Source organism: Cenococcum geophilum (genome assembly GCF_001692895.1).
Source record: "Cenococcum geophilum 1.58 unplaced genomic scaffold K441scaffold_28, whole genome shotgun sequence".
NCBI classification, from domain to species: domain Eukaryota; kingdom Fungi; phylum Ascomycota; class Dothideomycetes; order Gloniales; family Gloniaceae; genus Cenococcum; species Cenococcum geophilum.
This window is the reverse complement of record NW_027137586.1, coordinates 1649801-1668282: the sequence shown is the minus strand read 5'-3', so window position 1 is coordinate 1668282 and position 18482 is coordinate 1649801. Positions and strand designations below refer to the sequence as shown.

General features: G+C 48.6%; 6 protein-coding genes across 6 annotated transcripts; 3 read left to right on the top strand and 3 right to left on the bottom strand.

The window, feature by feature from the left end:
• Nucleotides 1–269: 269 nt before the first annotated feature.
• Nucleotides 270–1527, top strand: K441DRAFT_662039 (uncharacterized protein). Its single transcript, XM_067648983.1, has one exon. The coding sequence runs from the start codon at nucleotides 352–354 to the stop codon at nucleotides 1372–1374; it is 1023 nt and encodes a 340-aa protein (XP_067502749.1). The 5' UTR covers nucleotides 270–351; the 3' UTR covers nucleotides 1375–1527.
• On the bottom strand, nucleotides 1523–2396 carry K441DRAFT_662037 (uncharacterized protein). The gene has a single exon (XM_067648982.1). It carries the CDS (start codon nucleotides 2298–2300, stop codon nucleotides 1878–1880), a length of 423 nt encoding a protein of 140 aa, XP_067502748.1. The 5' UTR covers nucleotides 2301–2396; the 3' UTR covers nucleotides 1523–1877.
• K441DRAFT_150058 (uncharacterized protein) lies at nucleotides 2298–4088 on the bottom strand. The gene is made up of 2 exons (XM_067640184.1): nucleotides 3524–4088; nucleotides 2298–3320 (listed from the first exon to the last, which is right to left on the bottom strand). The coding sequence occupies exons 1-2, from the start codon at nucleotides 3611–3613 to the stop codon at nucleotides 2451–2453; spliced, it is 960 nt and encodes a 319-aa protein (XP_067502747.1). The 5' UTR covers nucleotides 3614–4088; the 3' UTR covers nucleotides 2298–2450.
• A 635-nt stretch (nucleotides 4089–4723) lies between these two features.
• Nucleotides 4724–5590, top strand: K441DRAFT_566725 (uncharacterized protein; the record flags this gene model as incomplete). The annotated part of the gene is made up of 3 exons (XM_067643760.1): nucleotides 4724–4849; nucleotides 4909–5187; nucleotides 5249–5590. 3 exons carry the CDS (start codon nucleotides 4724–4726, stop codon nucleotides 5588–5590), a joined length of 747 nt encoding a protein of 248 aa, XP_067502746.1.
• Nucleotides 5591–6903: 1313 nt separating this feature from the next.
• Nucleotides 6904–8103, top strand: K441DRAFT_724066 (uncharacterized protein; the record flags this gene model as incomplete). The annotated part of the gene is made up of 2 exons (XM_067654103.1): nucleotides 6904–7553; nucleotides 7592–8103. Exons 1-2 carry the CDS (start codon nucleotides 7355–7357, stop codon nucleotides 8101–8103), a joined length of 711 nt encoding a protein of 236 aa, XP_067502745.1. The 5' UTR covers nucleotides 6904–7354.
• A 476-nt stretch (nucleotides 8104–8579) lies between these two features.
• Nucleotides 8580–15244, bottom strand: K441DRAFT_150125 (uncharacterized protein). The gene is made up of 8 exons (XM_067640185.1): nucleotides 14809–15244; nucleotides 13906–14661; nucleotides 12930–13845; nucleotides 11982–12876; nucleotides 11504–11882; nucleotides 11221–11446; nucleotides 10512–11174; nucleotides 8580–10455 (listed from the first exon to the last, which is right to left on the bottom strand). Exons 1-8 carry the CDS (start codon nucleotides 15091–15093, stop codon nucleotides 8708–8710), a joined length of 5868 nt encoding a protein of 1955 aa, XP_067502744.1. The 5' UTR covers nucleotides 15094–15244; the 3' UTR covers nucleotides 8580–8707.
• Nucleotides 15245–18482: the final 3238 nt, after the last annotated feature.

The following is an 18482-nucleotide window of genomic DNA, read 5'->3' as shown; positions in this document are numbered from 1 at the left end:
AGTTTTGATGTTCCAAACCGTCAAAAGCCCATAAGCTACGGTTATCCATTAACCCGCTGGTTTGAGAAGCTATCGATAAGGATCAGTCAATCAGGTGGCTGTGTCCTGCGTAGTTTTTGGTGTTCTCGTGCACGGTTCAACCAATTATCGATAAGCTCCGGACACCAGCCAAGGGATATCTACGTAGCCGCTGAAGTTACGGCACGTGAGATCGCCGGGAAAGAATGTCCAACCTCGGCTTATCGGCGTCATTTTGCATCACGATAAACACCAGATTGGATATATCCATCACCCTTCCTCACAGAGTTCTCCCACACATCCAATTCAAAACTTCCACTGTCCTCACACACGATGGAGTCCTCACCCGACCAACCGTCCACAACAACAATCCCCTCCACCGAACCCCCACCTCCTGAAACCTCCCCACCAGAAGCCGAGCCCTCATCTCCACTACCTAAATCACCCCCCCGCATGCGAGCCCTCCATATCCTCCCCATTCAACGCCTCCTCACAGCTGCTAAATCCTCCGACAGCCTCCTCCTGCGCCTCTCACGCCTTTTCTCCACACCTTCGGGCACCGATTCGCTCCTCTGCACCCTTAGCTACACGCTCACGCTGCTGCACTCCCTCCTCAACCACGCCCTCACCGCACGCCTGACATCTCTCGCCACCTCCATCGCCTCAAAGGCATCTGAAGCCCTGCTGCCTGGCGAAACACTGATAACGACCTTCCCCGCGCCGCCCTCGACGCAGCTGCTCGCGCACGCGACCACCAGCTCGAAAGCCCTCGCGGACCTCATCTCCGACTACCGCATCTTCGTGCGTCTGTGGGGCCTGTTCGGCATCTACTCCTGGGGCCGCCGGACCTGGACAACACCGCTAGCAGCCGGCGCGGGACGGAAAGAGAAGCTGCTGCGCGCCGTGACGTGGGGTCAGGTAGCGGCGTGCGCGGCGTACCAGGCGCTGGAGAACGGGGCCTATCTCGCGTCGAAGGGCGTGCTGAATACGGCGGGGTGGAGCGGTGAGGTGGGCGCAAAGAGGCAGGCTAGGTGGTGGGTGTGGAGTTGTCGGTTTTGGGCGGCGCATGTGGGGCTTGAGGGCGTGAGGCTCGGTGCGCTGTGGTATTATCGGAGGAGGGAGGAGGATGAGGGGAAGGGTGTTGGGGATGGGGAGAAGGAAGAGAAGTTGAGCCGAGAGGAGAGGAGGAAAGAGGACCGGATATGGTGGTGCAATGCGGTGTCGAATATGGCATATGCACCGCTGACGGTGCACTGGAGTGTTGAGGAGGGCGTGGTGGGTGATGCCTGGGTGGGGTTTTTGGGTATGGTGGCCGGAGCAGTAGCGTTGAGGGAGGAGTGGAGGCATACGGCTTAAGAAATAATTCTCAGGGGAGGGAATTGAAGAGTCAAGATTGGGAGAATGATACCAGGAATCTGCGTACATAGAGGCTGAGTATTTAGAGAGATCATGTAATGTTATACTTGTATTTATTCTTATGAATACAAAAGTCTTCGTGAAGACTGGACAGCTAGCTTTCTCTAGATAAGGCCTCACGATGCGCATGCTAATCCTCAGATACATACGTAAAGTGTCGCTTAAAACGAAATATGGCCGAATGTAGACCACGGCCAGTTGTGACGCCCGATAATGCAAATAATCCGAGACATCGCGGCGGGGACACGTTTAGCCGAAAGTTTCCAATGGCAACAACATACCCGACTGGGATGTAACTTATTATGCATAGTCCGTGGAACAAAGTATGGTACATCAACCAAGTCGGCTTATCTCAGTGAGAATATAGCGTTATCGGGGGCGATCCTATGAGCTCTACCATCTGTGAACAGGCTTCGTAGCACTTTTTGGGTTGCGTTGATATCTCAAACTTGCGTAATGATGTCTGGGGTATGCATCTCAACTGCTTCCTCAGTCAACGCAACACCGCCATCGACCTCGACTTCGCTTCCTTCAGACAAACCAGAGTAGGCGGAGTAGTCGGAAGAATCTTCAGAGCTGTCGAGCGAATCACCGTTTGCCTCGGCCACGTAGTCCTCTTCATTACCTTCCACGACTTCCACAATGGGCATCGAGCCATTTCGTGCAACTTCCAAAGCCCTCCTCCTGACGCTCCGGATCCTCTTGAGTAAGCCCAAGTCGAATTCGCCTACGTTTTGGTCGAGCTTTCGATGCTTGCCGGTACCGGAAAGTGGTAAAGTGATGTTTGAGCCTTCGGAAGACGATTCTCGGCCTGTCCTGAACACGTTATGGAAAGCACTCTTCAAGCTCTTTCGAAGCCCGGCCATCTGAAACTCGTTCAGAAGCTCGGTTAGGCTTCTTGAGCCAAGCTTATCCCTTAACCCGTTGATTTGGGTCCTACGGTTATCGATAAGGGACCAGCCAATCGGAGAACCCGGTTTAATGCAGGTGCCCAGTCAAATCCAGTAGCGAATTCTCTAAGGACCCCAACGGGTTAAGGGATAGAAGTTCCTAGCAGATTGTCTGATGCGACTTAAGTCATCGCGTTCCGATTGGGTAGTCTGGGTCGTGAATTGACTGGCGCTACCAGAAAAGACCTCGGCAGATTCGTCCGTGAGCAGATGTTTTCGAGGCGGCTGCCGAAGGCCGATGTTCCTTAGCACATTCACGTTGCCGATTGGAAGTGCCGCGGCGTCTTGGGCCGTCAATGGCGCAGTTTCCCCGGCGAATACGGCCCCAAACGATATATAGATCCGATCCTTATAATAGGGACGACAGGTGTGACAGGCTTTGAACGTGCACGGCGGAGCGAGCTGGGTCTTATGCTTAAGCTTGAGTTTCTTTGTTGAATGTTCAGGAGTTTCGACCGAGCGGTTATTGACGCTATCACTTTTTGTCACGCTGACGCTTGCGCCACCAATGTTGGTAACAGGCGGGTTGTTCTCGGAGGACTTGGTGATGGGTGTTGAGCACTTATTGTTTGAGAAGCCTTGCACCGCAAGGGAAATCACCTGCTTCAGATGCAACTTTTGAAACTTGAGTATCTCAAGTTGCTCTAGCGTGTAGAAGTCCTTCTCGGCTGCTTCAATGACTGAGTTGCTAAGTCCAATGGCTTGAAGCTCTGCCCGCAGTAGTGATTGGCTGTTCAATTTGAGTTCCACGGGAGTTTTAGTAGGAACGGATATAGCCGTGCCCTGTTGATAGCTGTCTTGTCGACAAACATAGACCCATCCTAATGCAGGAAATATCAAGCACAATTGGCATTGATGATGTCCAAACAGTCTATCCATGTCGATGTGAGTGCAGTTTGGTTCCGCGATGGCATGTCGCAGTACTGGTGTACGATCCTGCAGATAAAGCGTTAGCTTGCGCAGAGCACTTTAAACCTGATGGCTTGTTTGCTCATTAGGTCTTGTGAGCAAGCAGCGGAGAACTGCTCAAGACAGTCATATATGAGTCACACACGCTACAGACCTCTTTTCACGAAGTATAGTTGGAATGAAATGCTGGACCTATATCGCTAGGATATATTTAGAGGAATTGCACCTACCTTCATAGTGAGAATCCACTGTTTGGGGACATTGGTGTCTTCAACTGAAGGTTTCTCATAAATGAGCGGAGATCTACTTCGTCTGCGCATTGAATTTGAAGCCTTCGCTAAGTGAGGTCGTCACAAGAAGGTAGGCAGGTGGTACGTCGCTGCGTAGAGTTTGTCAAGAGGTTGACAGAAGATAAAACGATTGCAAAGGAACTAAAATGGGACGAGGCAGCAAAGGAACTAAAATGTGCTAGGACGAACCGTGGAACAAGAAAAGGCCCGATATAATCCCATAGGTAAGTGGTAATAATTTTCGGGGACAATGCGGATGAAGTTGTGCGTTTACAAGTGCAAAACAGAGAAGCGTTGGTGAGGACATTGATATCTTGGCGGGCGCTGGTACTGTGAATGAAGTGAAACTGCCTGCTTTGCTCAAATACCGCTCTCCCATTCCTTTGATATTCACCGATAGCGCTTGTTGCCGAGTAGTATACTCTATCCGTTTATAAAATCCCAAGTTTGGGGTCTTGATGGGCGGCCTCCTTGCGCCACGTTCTGATCTATAGTACGTGCTTCTGCCTCGTGGGAAGGCCATCAAGCAAGGGAGCTCTCCACCGGCCTGCGTCCTCATCCATCATTTGAACGTCTATTAACCTCGCCTATCTACCTTCTTAGGTTAGCATACTGAGGCTGATCGCCCCTCCCGCTCGCGGATCGCGGCGCTGTGCGAAGGATACTACTCATTTGTTGTGGAAATACCCTTGGCTGGAATCATCGGCTTGCAGCGCTGGGCGGTCCTCTCTCCTGCCCGAGTCTTCCGTCTTGCAGAGTCTTCAGCACTAGCAACGTTGCAAAGAAAGATCTGACTTGGGTGCTCAAGTAGTGGGCCGGCTCTCGTCTCCCCTCGACTGCACAATCGCGAGCGAACCTAGCAAGCCGCTAGACTTTTTCGGCGGCATCCGAGGGAGGAGAGCGAACAACAAACACAGCTAGTTCCCAACCTCCATCGTCAGCTCCATCTCTCATTTCCTTGCCGACGTCTCTTCCCGCCACTACCACCGTACTACAAACACCCTCCACGCGCTTCCCCGATATCTGCGACCGTGGCTACGTGATTGAAGTCCCTCGGTCGCCATGCGGGTCAAATTCAGATGAAACACGATACCCAAACCTTCGGCAGCGTGGCTACGTGATTGAAGTCCCTCGGTCGCCATGTCGGTCAAATTCGAGAAGGAGACGATCCAAACGACGACAGCAGCTCCCGGCGGCAAACACGATCTCATTCACGATGTCGGAAATGCCTTGACCAAAGGAGGCGGAGCAAATGGATACCTTGCTGTACGTATACTGCAATTGAATAGTCGGCCGAATGCGATGCTAACCCTATACTTGCGAAGCAGGCTTATCTCAAACAGCTCCAGGAAAACCCACTGCGCACCAAGATGCTTACCTCTGGTACGCTCGCAGGTCTACAAGAGTTCCTAGCCTCGTGGATCGCGCAAGACCGAAGCAAGCACGGACATTACTTCACCTCCAGGGTTCCTAAGATGGCCATCTACGGCGCATTCATCAGCGCGCCATTAGGGCACGTCTTGATCTCTCTCCTGCAGAAAATGTTCCGTGGGCGGACAAGCTTGAAGGCCAAGATTCTTCAGATCCTTGTCAGCAACTTGATTGTATGTGACAAACCGCTGTGCACATGCGGTAGAGCAGCCAGCTGACGCGTTTTCTTCGTAGATTTCTCCCTTGCAGAACACAGTTTACTTGACTTCAATGGCGATCATCGCTGGAGCGCGAACTTTCCATCAAGTTCGTGCAACTGTTAAAGCTGGTTTCATGCCCGTCATGAAGGTCAGCTGGATCACATCTCCAATTACCCTCGCATTCGCGCAGAAATTCCTTCCGGAACAGACGTGGGTGCCATTTTTCAACATCGTCGCTTTTGTCATCGGTACATATATCAATACACACACCAAGAAGAAGAGGCTTGCAGCGTTGAGGCGGAAGCACTATGGTGATTCAAGAAGCCAGACTGGAAGGCCTGGTGACGATTACGACAGGCGCAGTGGTGGTTATTAGAGGCCGTTTAAGTTGAGCCGCGAACGACGATTGTTCAACGTTAGGTCCAGCAGTGGCAAGTTGGACATCTTGAATATGACTGACGGCGTGTGTCGATGTACTTGGCATTGAACAGTTGCTATATTTTGTGACGAGCAATTTCCGGACATCACGTTTGGGCCAGGTCCGACGGAAAACTCATTGACCGGGAGTGAGCAAGTATTCTCTAGCGTGCGGTTTCTGCCGTTGTACAGCCCATCAGTTGCACTGCTATTGATATTTCAGGTGCACTGCGGGTGACATTGTACATTTCATGACTTTTTACTTGGGGTAATTTGGAGCTCGGATTGGGGTGTCTGACAACTTTTGGATTTTGCAAAATGAAGACTTTCATTTCCTGTTTTTGTCTTTGCCTGTTGAAAAAAGATATTGTCTGCCCGCCTACAACAGTTAGCAATCCGAGTTCGATGATATCTTCTCGAGGTACCGCTCACTTTTAGACACAAGGGCTAAATACCCGATGGCAACACCGCGTTCCTACTCCACATAACTTTTTTTCCTCCTTTAGCCAGGCCATCTTTTTCCCTTGTGCATGTCCCACGATAATCTCTTAGGATCCATTCCCTTGCCTACAATAACGATGGTAATACGTGCGGCAGCTTCTCTTATTCCAACGTCATTATCGACTCACTTTTAATTCCTGCGCCATACTAACAATGCAAACAGACGTTCTTCCGTACCAAATCACATTTTCAGAATTTTCATGGCGCCGCGAAAGCTGAGCCCGATGCTTGTCCCCGTGATTGCGACAAGCAATCATCTTTCGACGCCACCAACGTATTCAAAATTTCATCTTCCAACACTTTTAAATGGCACATGGAGTTCAATAGCACACGAGCATACTAGTTCCACAACGGAGGCGAAGAATGACTTTAACGGTGCGCTAAGTAGTATAAGTTTTTCAAGAGGACGGTGACTACCAGTTCAACCTTCAACTACTTTTGAGTTATCAATTGTGCATACAGAGGGCATTGCTTTCGCTTCCTGTCATGTCTTTCAACCATTCTCGTTCTCTTATTACGATCCCTCATCGTTCCTCTTCTGCACGCCGCTATCGTTATCCCGAGTATCGCGGTTGTGAATTTGATGGTTACTATGAACATGAGTCTAGACTGTATGACTGGGTATCAGAAACTAGTCGAGCGAGCAAATTTAAACCGTCCACGAACACAATCTGTTCCGCGGTCACGGTTACAGGATCCTGACTATCAATGCAAGCGCGATCTGGGATGGAACATAGACTATGCTACTACGAGAAGGCCGACTCGCACAATTCAAGAATAGCTGCAGATATTTTGAGCTGAGCGCGAGCGGTATCACATGGCACGAGGGACTCATACGCTCTAAGCATACCGAAAACAGGTATTGCCTGACAGGCATTCAACGCCCTCGATGAGGTTGTGTTTGCAGGCAAATTCAAGGACGCTGTATTCCTTGAATTTAAAGGTGCCTGTCCCGACGTCTCCGGAGCAACCTACATTCCCGGATATCATCCTAACCTTCGAGTCACCCGAATTGCCATCGTTCCGAATAGTGACAACCACAAGGAAGCAATTCTTGATCAAATTTTTGTGAGTCTCTTTCACCATATGATACACGCCTATTTTCTTATTGCATGTGGCCCTCAACACTGCGACGAACCGAAAGGAGGAAAGCGTCTCAGATACGGCAATCATTCCAGTAAAATCATGTATACCATCAAGAATCTATCGGCAGCCAGCATAAATGAACGTCGTGCTCTTCCTATTAGGTTACAAGCTTGTTCTCAACCAGGCTTCTGCTACGGCCGTGGCTACGGCTACAACAGTCCCCGCAGCCCATTCGGGTACAATCTTCGTGGCTTCGGACCGGAACCTCCAAAAACGGGTCGCAGTTACTGCCCAGCAAATTTCAAGGCGATATAGCAATCCAAGATCGATAGCTGGTATCGCAAAGCGTGCGAACCACTACTCAGTATCCCAGAATGTGTACACGGACGGAATTTCTACACCGTAAATGCCGATGGAGAGTTCAAGGATCTTTTGCGTCACCCAGCTGAATCTTCAAAGGATTTTAGCGGTTTAATATTTGTCGGCAAACCTGTTTATGCTCCAGCAGATAAATTCGCTGATTTCCCCAGCATCAAGGAAGTTTTTTCAATGAGATTATGGCTGGAGATCCCGGAAGGTGTGGATCTCGGCGTATTCAAAGCCATTTATGATTTTTTACCCCACCGCAACTACAGCCCAGGTTTTGCCGGGGTCCACACTCCCAATGGTAAAGGCCCACCTCTTATCAAAGACCTTCACCCCGAATCTGCGCCAGGTCTCCTTACGGACATCCGAGTCTTCAGGCTTACATGCGAGCTGAAGTTTGAAGAATTGAGGATCCTAGCGTTGAAAGGGTTGAATGATCAACATAATTCACATGAAGACCTGATTACGGTGCTTGAAGACGTTTACTCAGGATTTTCAGACCCACACCCCGATCTCTAAACCTGGGGCCGCAAGTTCTTGACACGAAATACTGGACCATCGCATCCGCTTGATTTAGCAACGCCATATGAGACCTCTAATCTGTGGAAGCTTCAAAATATCCCTACTCTCCAGCCCCGGTTTACTACGTTAACTGACCGTGGTGGCGTCCTTGTTGCTGTCGTGAGCAATGTGTATGATGAACTTCTCAAGATGTCGCAAGCTCCCGCACAACTCTGGCCGGCCATGCTCAACAGCCGCTACAGCGTCCCATCCTCACCAACTTATTTGCCGGCTGCTCTGCATGCGCACTACGTTGACGACGAATGGGGAGTTTATCCCGCTATTCCTTTTTACGTATGTAGTATAGAATTAAGGGTACTTTGCTAGAATTATGCAGAAAGATCGAAGTGTGGATTTTGTCTGTACACTACATATCTGCACATCTGGCACTCCCATCACATGAAAAATAACTGGTTGCTCACCAAAAGCAAAAGAAGAGGGGGTGGGGGAGCGGTACGAATAGCTTCATGTCTCTATAGATCCTCCATGCAGATTTGAAGTGATTTTATTCCACAGATCGTAATAAGACTAGGTGTGATTCGTCCCTTGGTGACACCCAGTTTCATCTCATATCTCCCCTCTTCCAACGCGAGAGCATCATCTTAGCAAGCTTTCCCCGCAGACCTGCAGTAAACTTCCCTCTCCTTCCCAAGGCCTGGTTTAAGGCAGGAACATCTTCTGTGGACATGTTTGTGACGGCCGGTCCCGGAGACATAGCTTGCTGAGAAAGGCTGTTAGCCCTGGCCACAGCGTCGTCACCTGTCTGCCGCACCCAGGCAAGCCCTGCTTCTGCGCTTACACAACTGGTTGGTGGATTTTCCGTCCCACAAGTAGTATCTCTAGCTTCAGCGTGGTCTCCACTCATACTCTTTGCCCCGGTCTGATCCAATGGAGATAGTGAAGTTCTCGTGCTGTCTGCCGATAGTCGTGCAGGCTGTGAATATGGGTTCACGCCACTGGAGCTTGCTGTTGCTGGATTGGTTCGGGAAGAAGCCTGTAGACTTGAACCGACTCCGCTGTCGTAGAAGCTGCCCTCCGTGTGCACCGCCAGTGGCGACGAAAGCTCTAGCTTTTGAACGTCCAGAACACTGCTCTCGCCGAATAAGACGGCGCCGTTTATCTCCGCGAAGGCGTCAGCCTTCCGAGGGCCGTTTTCGCCCCAGCCCATCTTGCCTAGTATTTCCCCCGGTATAGAGGAACGAAGCTGCTGGACACGGTTGAGAAAGATGTGCTTGCAGCCTGGTAAACAGGTATTAAACGCGTCCTTTGACTGGGACCAGAGGAGACCTTCGGCTATTTCTGGCGAGCCTGCGTTAACTTCGCCTTCCTCCCTGCTGTATTGCTTGATCCTTTTCAGCAGTGATATAGGGGCCGCAAGATACTCGTGGCCTTGCGGAACAGTCCTCCAGTTCTCGCAGATCTGTCTCCCTATGTTCTCGGCGGGCTTGTATATATCTCCAAAATATTGACCGAAAAGGGTAATTGCGCGTATCCGCCTTGCCAACCCTATCCAGGCCGCCCCGTTCGACTGGAGGCTGACAGCGCGTCGGGTCAAGATGTGTCTGGCTGATACGATACCCATGAACTCGTAGCCCTCTAGTGTTGTCCCAAATGGATCTTGCAACTGTTTTATAGTGTGAGTTGTTGTAACTTCGATTTGGCGGTCATAAATCTGCTCTAGAGTACTCCAGGTCTGTGAGACCAATTCTCTCAAGCATGTTGTCGTGTAAATTTCTTTTCTCCCTTTGCTTGAGTTGGGCGTCTTATTTCCCGATCGATTGTTCGCCTTATTGCTAGAGTCCTCGCTAACTGTCGAAACTGTTTCAGGTTGAGGTACGTTGATTGTTTCATCAGCGTATGAGTCGAACTCCCTGAGGATGACGTGTTTCATGTTACGATTATCCTTTAAAATGTCCGCAGCTGCATTCGGGCCGCCATCAATTCTTGGATGATTGAATGTCGAGTGATTGAAGCTGAGGTTGTTAAAAAGAGAACCGGCGCCTCCGTAAGGTTCTTGAGCAACCTGCGTTCGCACAAGATGTAGCAAAGCGCTCGCCCCATCGACTAACCACCCTCGGCGAGCTGCAACATCGTATAGCACAATATAAATGTTGCGGGCGTTCTCGATCTGCATTGAGTATATAGACTGTTTAACATATTCCGGCTTGTCTCTGTTGCCTCGGACCACACTCCCATATCCCCCAACAATCTTGCTAATGGAGATGGTTAGCTTCTGCTCTACAGCCAGTCCCGCAGAGCGTTTTCTGGCTCCGGCCCAGTCAATCTTGCTATATTCCACCTCTTCTGTTCCTGTTTTGACTGTCAGTCTTCAAAGCAGCAGTTAATGTAGCTAGAGAGAAATATACCTAGATGCCTGGTGATGTCTGATGCCCATCCAACAAAGTTGCGAAAGTTTCCAGCCTCCAGAAGGCCGGTGCTCACCTTGTCGGTGCCGATCCAGCCTGGGCATCGCTTTCGAAAAGAGTAGTAAGGGATACGTTTCCCATTTTCGTTAAATAGAAAATGCCAAGTAATAGAACGTTCGGTCTGACGCGTGGGTACAAGCATAGTACAGAGCCCCTTCAGAACCAGCGTCGTATCATAGCACGTGGCAAAGTGGGCTTCGGCCAGAATGCTCATCATATTAAGCGGTAGTTCCAGTCCTTGCTCGTTCTCATGTCGGGCAAGTATTGGGAAACCGTTAACAACAACTGGATTACGGAACATTGCGTGCCAACAAGTGCCGTCTACGTCAGTTAATAGACCGTGATCTAGGGATAGAGTGATAGTGAACCCGAGGTGAACCATAATAGATGGCACTAGACTGCTGGAACGGGCGTCCTCGAAAGCTGTAATTCTCGGAGTAGCAAGACATATTCCAAATGATACCGGAGAGGTTCGGAGAGCAGCTCCAAGCCAAGTAAGCTGCTCGCAAAGCTCTGTTAGGGCAGCCTGATTTCCACGCGCCACGATTAATGCTTTTGGTAATCTTAAATTGATGTCGAGCTCCGTTCCATCAGCAAGGCAACCTAGAATAATTAGATATTGAACAATAATTCTAAAGGCTTTACTTACTTGAACAAGTTAGATTTGGAGATATTAAGGCCTTCTGCAGCACGCGCACGACCTCGCGGCCACTTGATGGCCAAGTCTGGCACATATAGTCCATACAGCTCAATGCTTGAGCATTGCTACTGGACCCTGTAACTGTGATGGCGTGTTCGACGGCGATTTCCAGTGTAGTGTCATACCCCTGACCTCTCAGGAAATTTGGAAGATCCCAATCCATTTTGAAGTTAACCTGGAATACTTGGGACCGTAGTAATTTTGGAGTCTTCGTGGACGAGAACATGTTAACCTGGAATACTTGGGACCGTAGTAATTTTGGAGTCTTCGTGGACGAGAACATGGCATCAATCATGCGCGTGACCGCTTCTAGAATTGTTCCCTTTCTCTCAGTCAATAATGCTGAAGACCGAGCGTTCTCGAGCAACCACTGATACGCTAGACCGTCCAACAGGAATGAACGGACTTCCTGATATCTCGGGGGTACTTGGGCCTCGTCCAGCTGTTGGTCGACAGGTGCTGGCTCCGGTGGGAAGTTAGGGTGCTCGGCAGTGTTCCAGAGCGCCATCTTCTCGGCGAGCGACATGCCATCTTCCGGGGGAGTGGACAGATCTACATCTTCTGACATCTCCGCTGGCATTTGGCTCTCACGGAGTTGGTAGGTAATGCGACTAACAATCAAGAGTGTCAGGCAGCTATTAGACTAGTGCTCATATGCAGAGCCTTAAGCACGGGTCTGGATTCAAACACACTAGCGTGAACGCACTTACTCGCGTTGTTGCCGAACAAATTCCTTCGCATCACGTTCCATCTTCGAATTGACACTTCCTTCTAGTCTCAGCGTGAAAGTCCTCAAAAGATCGGGGAGACGAGCAGATATCCGATCACGCGCGTCGCCAAGGTCTCTACAGAAGTCAATGTCCTGGCACAAATCTCCCACAAATGCCGATATAAGGTGCTCTTCTTGTTGCGGTGGAAGAAGCACCCGCGAGGCGTTGGTCAGGATAGATCTGATTGACCTGTTGTCGTCATCCTGTTCGTTACTCTCTGAGACGGCATCCGGCATGGAACCATAACCCGAATCAAATTTGGCATTCGTAGGTCCGATCACACTCTTGTGTGACGCCTTCTTTATGCTCTTCTTGGTGCTCCAAGAAGGCATGGCCCACTCATCTTCCTCCTCTGTCCTGGGCTCCTCAACTCCATCTAGGCTCTGAACAGTAGCCGAGCCCTCAACAACAGGCTCAGGTTCGGGCTCGGGCCCAGGATGTGGAGATGGAGGGAGTTCGGGTTCAGATTCGCCATTCTTCTTTTTGGCTGCCGTCGTGCTCGCCCAGTTCATCCAATCATCCTCAGCAGGCGCTTCCTTGTTCTCCAAAGTGTCAGGAATCGCTGGAACTTCAAAGATCTCTCCTTTTGGAGGGTCGGGCATAAGAACAAAAACCGAGCTTTTCTTGCCCCTCTTATTTTCCAAAGACGCCACTCCCCAACCACCCCATCCATCACCCGCTGGCCTCTCCTCCACAACGGGCCCAGGGGAAGGGGGTGGCGGTTCTTCAACCTTCGCAGGCTCCTCTCTATTATCTGCTGGTTTCTCAGGCTCCTCAACTTTGGGCGGCTCTGGCTGTTGTCCTTCGAGCGGCTGTTCACCGGGGGGTTCGGAGTCTGGATCTCTCGTCAACTTTATCCGGTGGTTTAAGCATAGACTATCAGCTCACCTTTGGCATCAGCATTTCCCACACCATCATCGGCTGGCGGTTCTCTAGCGCCTGTTGTTTCGGGTTCCCCAACCCCTACTGGCCTGGGCTCTTCGACACTTCTCTTTTTTTGGTGAATTACTTGGCCTGGGACGTTCGTTCCTTTGAGGAATACATGCTTGTATGTTCCCCTCATACCATTTCTGTGACGCGTCCAACCACCGCCCCGTGAACTGGACTCCGCCTCAGGCTCTGGNTCTGGCGCCGGCTCCTTTTTGGATGGCTTAGGTTTAATTACTTGGCCTGGGACGTTCGTTCCTTTGAGGGATACATGCTTGTATGTTCCCCTCATACCATTTCTGTGACGCGTCCAACCACCGCCCCGTGAACTGGACTCCGCCTCAGGCTCTGGCTCTGGCGCCGGCTCCTTTTTGGATGACTCAGGTTCAGGTGCTGGTGTTGGCTCCTCAATGGCTGCAGCGCCTCCTTTCTTCTCGATCTTCTTATCTCCAAAACCGAGGCCCCAGCCATCACCATTATTATCATCTTTCTTGGCCTCCTCGGCTGGCGCCGAAGCTTCTGGCGCGGCCAGGGTATTGAACGCGTCAAAATTTAAGTCAAATCCGTATGATTCTTTCTTTCTGCTCTTCTTATCCAAGCCCCACGGATTATCGTTTTTCGCGTCGTTATCCTTGGAATCAAGGCCGCCATCAAAGCTCCACGAAGTCTTAGGATCCCAACCAGAAGTCCAGCTACTAAGTTCGCCAAAACCAAATCCGGAAGAAGACGTATTCATGTCGCCAAAGCTCACGTCTATCTTCGGTGCGCCACTACTACCAATATCATCGAGTTTGATATCGTCAAAATTGGTCAGATCTTCTGCAGGTGCTGCAGGTGCTACAGGTTCAGGTAGCGGTGCGGGCGTTGGGTCGGCGGCCTGTCGTGAGGGTTAGCGAATATGATACTTGTAATTTAGACGTTAACCAAAATTACGAACCTTCCCCTTTTTCCCCTTCTTCTTTGCCATTGTAAATGTTCCCCAATCATCATCAGCATTAGCCTCTTGAGGCTCTGCCCAGCTAAGATCGTCTCCCGCACTCATTGCAGCTGCCACTGCAGCCATTTCTTCCTCCTCTTTCCTCTTACGCTCTGCCTCCTCTTCTTCCTCCTTTTTCTTTCGTTCTTCCTCCTCTTGCGCTTTCTTACCTTTCTTCTTTCTCTTGCCAGTGGCCCAAATATCCCAGTGGCCATCCCCTCCTCCGCCTCCGCCATTTCCATCATCCCCACCCCCAGTCCCTCCGACTCCATCATCCCCTCCTCCATTATCCCCACCCCCACCATCGCCATCACCACTGCCAGTACCTCCCGCTTCCTCTTCCTTCTCATCGTTATCGCCAGCCCAATAGGTAGGTCCATTAAAGTCCGCTGGGCAATTGGTGAGGTCAATTTGCCCGTACAACGATTTCTTGTTGAAGACAGTTAATGAGCTTGGAGAAGTATTACATTTTATACGCATGCAATTAGGTGCATCGGACGCGATAGACAGGTTGAGGGAGGGAAATAGAGTGTAATCCGGTGTCTGCCCTGTGGCGAGGGCATCGGTAGTGGTATAATCAGGAGGTAAGTCTGCGAGTATGTCGTCATACGACGGAGGCGGAGCGCCATAGCTAGGAAAAGAGGAGAGCCAAAGGTCAGGCGAGGTTATTGGAGTTGGCGGAACAAATTGCTGGATTTGGGTCGCGAGGTGGTGGATCTATTCACTGTCAGAATCTGAAATATTTTTAAGGTCATCAATATAAAAATCGGACTTATTTCGAACTGAACATTTATACTTGAAAATTGGAAGAAGTATAGACCAAAGACGGGGAAATTCGACCAAATAAAGATGTTATCGTCATACCAAGATTTCACGCCTCTTCCCTTTATCCCTCCTCCCAAGCCTTTCTAACACGTTAACAATATCCTCCATCAACTTCATAATCGGCTCTCCCTCTTCAAATTTCCAGGCCGTCACAAATCCCGTAGAATCGCTATTTTTTTCAGAAACTTCAGAAAAGCTAACGTCGCTTTTCTTTTTCCATTTCAAATTTCTCCTCTCAGCCGATCCAGTCCTCAATGACGGCCGGGCCTCTCGTCTCGCATATGGAGCGTCGACAGCGTCGCGGCGTGAGCCGGCGAATTGCATTATTGTGCGAAAGTGGAGACGCGCGAGTCGAGGAAACGGTGCAGGGGAGCTAGGCACATTAGAGGACGTTAATCCGCGAAGATTGCGGGCGACGAAGTATTAGGCTGAGGGTTTGCGACGGGGTGTAGACAAGGCCGAGTGCCAGAGTCCAGCTGAGCCTCTTGCTATAGGTAGGCAAGCTGAGTCCTGGCGCTCCGCTAATGGCCGCACGCACGGGACTGCCCTGGTGCTAGCTTTCTCCCCAGCTGCATCAACAGTATTTTTCTACATGTTTTTGCCGCGATGTTGGAAATTTAGCATGCCTCATAGATCGACCCGCTCGCTAGTAAACAACCTTGCATTCACACTGAAGCCCCAAAGTCGCAATGAATGACAGTATATTATGTCAGGCGCTGAGCAGGCTGATGGAAATGATACATATGATACTCTATGAGGAAGAATCTAACGGGCTCGAGGGCCCCGAGAAGGTATCTACACGATGGCCCGCGCGCTGTCACGTGATCTATCACGTGCACGTCGCTGAGCTCAAAGAGACTTGACTCAGCATGCTCAGACTAAGAAACCGATGAATATCCGCTGCGCGGATAATCGAATATCCGCAAGCTAACCTATTCAATAGATCCATCTATTTCTTGGTCTGAGCCACTTTGGCAAGCTTTTGGAAGCTAAGCCGCTCTATTTATATAAGGCAATCCATTAACTTTAACAAAATTAATGTAAGTAACTACTACGTCTATTATCCTGTAAATACCTACGTTAGAATCGCCTTAATTAGCTCTCTAATTAATGGATTTTCTAGAATTAACTGCCAGNCATGGGTGTATCTAAAAAGCGTTGAAGAAACCCTTTTACTTTATCTAGCGGGAGCCAGTCTTCTTAAACTTTTGATAATAAACTACCCTCTCTATTAACCAACACCGCTAGAGAATTAAGAGATATAGCGGATATAGTACCCAAGGGCATTAGCGGTCTTGTCCTACCCCTATTATCTCCCCTATTGTCTCCCCTATTACTCTCCTTAGCTTAAATACGGTCCTTAATAGCCTATTTACCGCTACTAAACTATATAGATCCCTAAGAGGATAAAGAAGTAGGAGTTAACAAAATACCCGTAATATCTGTAATATCCGCTAATAGGATATCCGCTGCAGAGAAGGTCTGGGTAATTGTTAACCGTTTTAGGCTATAGCGGATGTCTATAGGAGACCTAGCGCTTAAATGGATTATAATAGCTAAAGGTTTACGTAAGGCACTAAAGAAAAAAAGAGTAAGAGAGCTCCTTAGCAAACTCTTAGAGGATGCTAATATCCTAGATATCTATACTAAAGAGATAGAGAAACGCGGTATAGTAGGTGCTAGTGTTACTCTTACCATCTAGGGAGAGCTTAAAGAGCTAAGGGAGAAAGAGTTACTATTTAGCAGCTTTAACTAATATATGGATATTAAGCAGCTTAACCTCGGGCAGTGCTATTAAGCCGTAAAGACTTACGCACCTATACTAGAGTATATAATCACAGTATATTAAGAGGGTTGACGTAAATATTCTTTATATAAAGGCCGTGCGGTTCTAATAGCTTCTACGCTTACATTTGGCCTTTTACGAAACTCCGCAAATTATATTCTATGGCTGTTAGGGATATATCTCTAAGCTAACGGCGTTAAGCGCCGCGTGCTTTCTATGCTCTATGGGCTTAGATTAATTAATAGTTATACTACTTTAAATCAGCAGAAGGAGCGGGTAGCCTAGGAGTTAAGGTTTAGCCTATAATCTCCGCGATACGGATATACACTAACCTACGTATAGGTGAAAATCCGCTTAATAGGTGCGGCTTCTAATACAATTATTATTTATAATAACTTCGACTACCTCTAATAAGTTTAGTATTAAACACTTAGGGATACTAGGACATTCTATTTGCGCACGACTGGTAAGCTTATCTTTAGCGTATATATACCTAATAGTGGGCTTTAATAGAGTATGCTTTATGCGGATATCCTAATTAAGTTCTTAGATATTACAGAGGCTCTGGGTAATCTATAAGACGAGATATAGAAGCAGATCTTAATAGCTTTAATCTATAAAGCTATTGTAGAAGCGTACCTAGGCCTTAATATATTACTTAGCAAAAACCCACGGTTTAAACATCTATGTATGCCTACTATTAATATAATACCCGCTGCGCGGACGTCTAGGCTCAATTTAGGACCTATTATAACTAGAGAGGCCTCTATATCTAAAACCTATAAGGTACTAAATAATATCTTTCTCTATTAAATAAATCTATAACACACTAATAAAGTATTTAAAGAGCGACTGTTCCTAATCTATGGTAATTAAAAGACCGTAAAGCTTATTTGGTTATATTAGGGAGAACGTACCAAGTTAATATCCGCCTATAATAGCCTGCGTTAGGCTCTACCTATTCTAGCTCTTTGGCACCTAAAGCTAAACTACCTATATATAGTTATACGGTATCACTATAGTGGCGAGCAATCAGCCTAAGAGTACTCTACGCTATATACCTATATAAACTACCTAGGTCGAAGGAATATCCTAGCCAAGCGCGCGCCATTTTATTATATGGAGGAGCTAATTCTCCATAGCTTTAACGCTTGTATTATAGCGATGCTCCATACTTAGATTAAAGACTCCTATAACACTAAGTCGCCTATAGATATCAAGCGGTACCTTAAGAGTCTATCTCCGCAACGTCTATTAGCGGTAATTAAGGATATCCGCACAGCTGTTTTTGGTTAGGAAGTCTCTTGGGCGGCCAACCATGCCAGCTAGCCTGCGGAACCGCGGCAAAAGGGTCACCCTAAGCAGGCTAGCAGTGCTATATCCTTACAGACACTTTCTAAGCCTACTAATGCAGAGTTTCTAACGCATATCCGCTTCTTACAACTAGTAGAGACATATAAGGTCCTTAAGCACGCCATTAAGCTTGCGGATATCGGCCTGCTCAGCCGCGTGCTCCCCCACATCTATATCTATTTCGTAGGTGGTCGGAATAAGAACTATCTACTAGAGATATTACGTTTCTTCCAATTAACTTTAACAGATACCTATTCCCCTAAGCTTTAGTAAGCTATCCTAGTAAATAGTCTGGTAAATAACCGCGGCAAATAGAATAGTTACTACCTAATAGATCTTGATAACGAGCTACTTAATAGGGAGCTAAAGCAGCTTATATACACTTATAGCAATTTAACGTTTAACCTAGACTCGCTCTTCCGCTAGAGTATCTATATAACTAATTATATAGGGCCACTACGTGCAAAGTTTAAGATCACGTTCGGTGAACGGATGTCTACTCGACATACTGTTAAATCTACTACGGCGGATATTTAATCACTTACTAATGCGATTGCCGCAGGTTCTATTATCC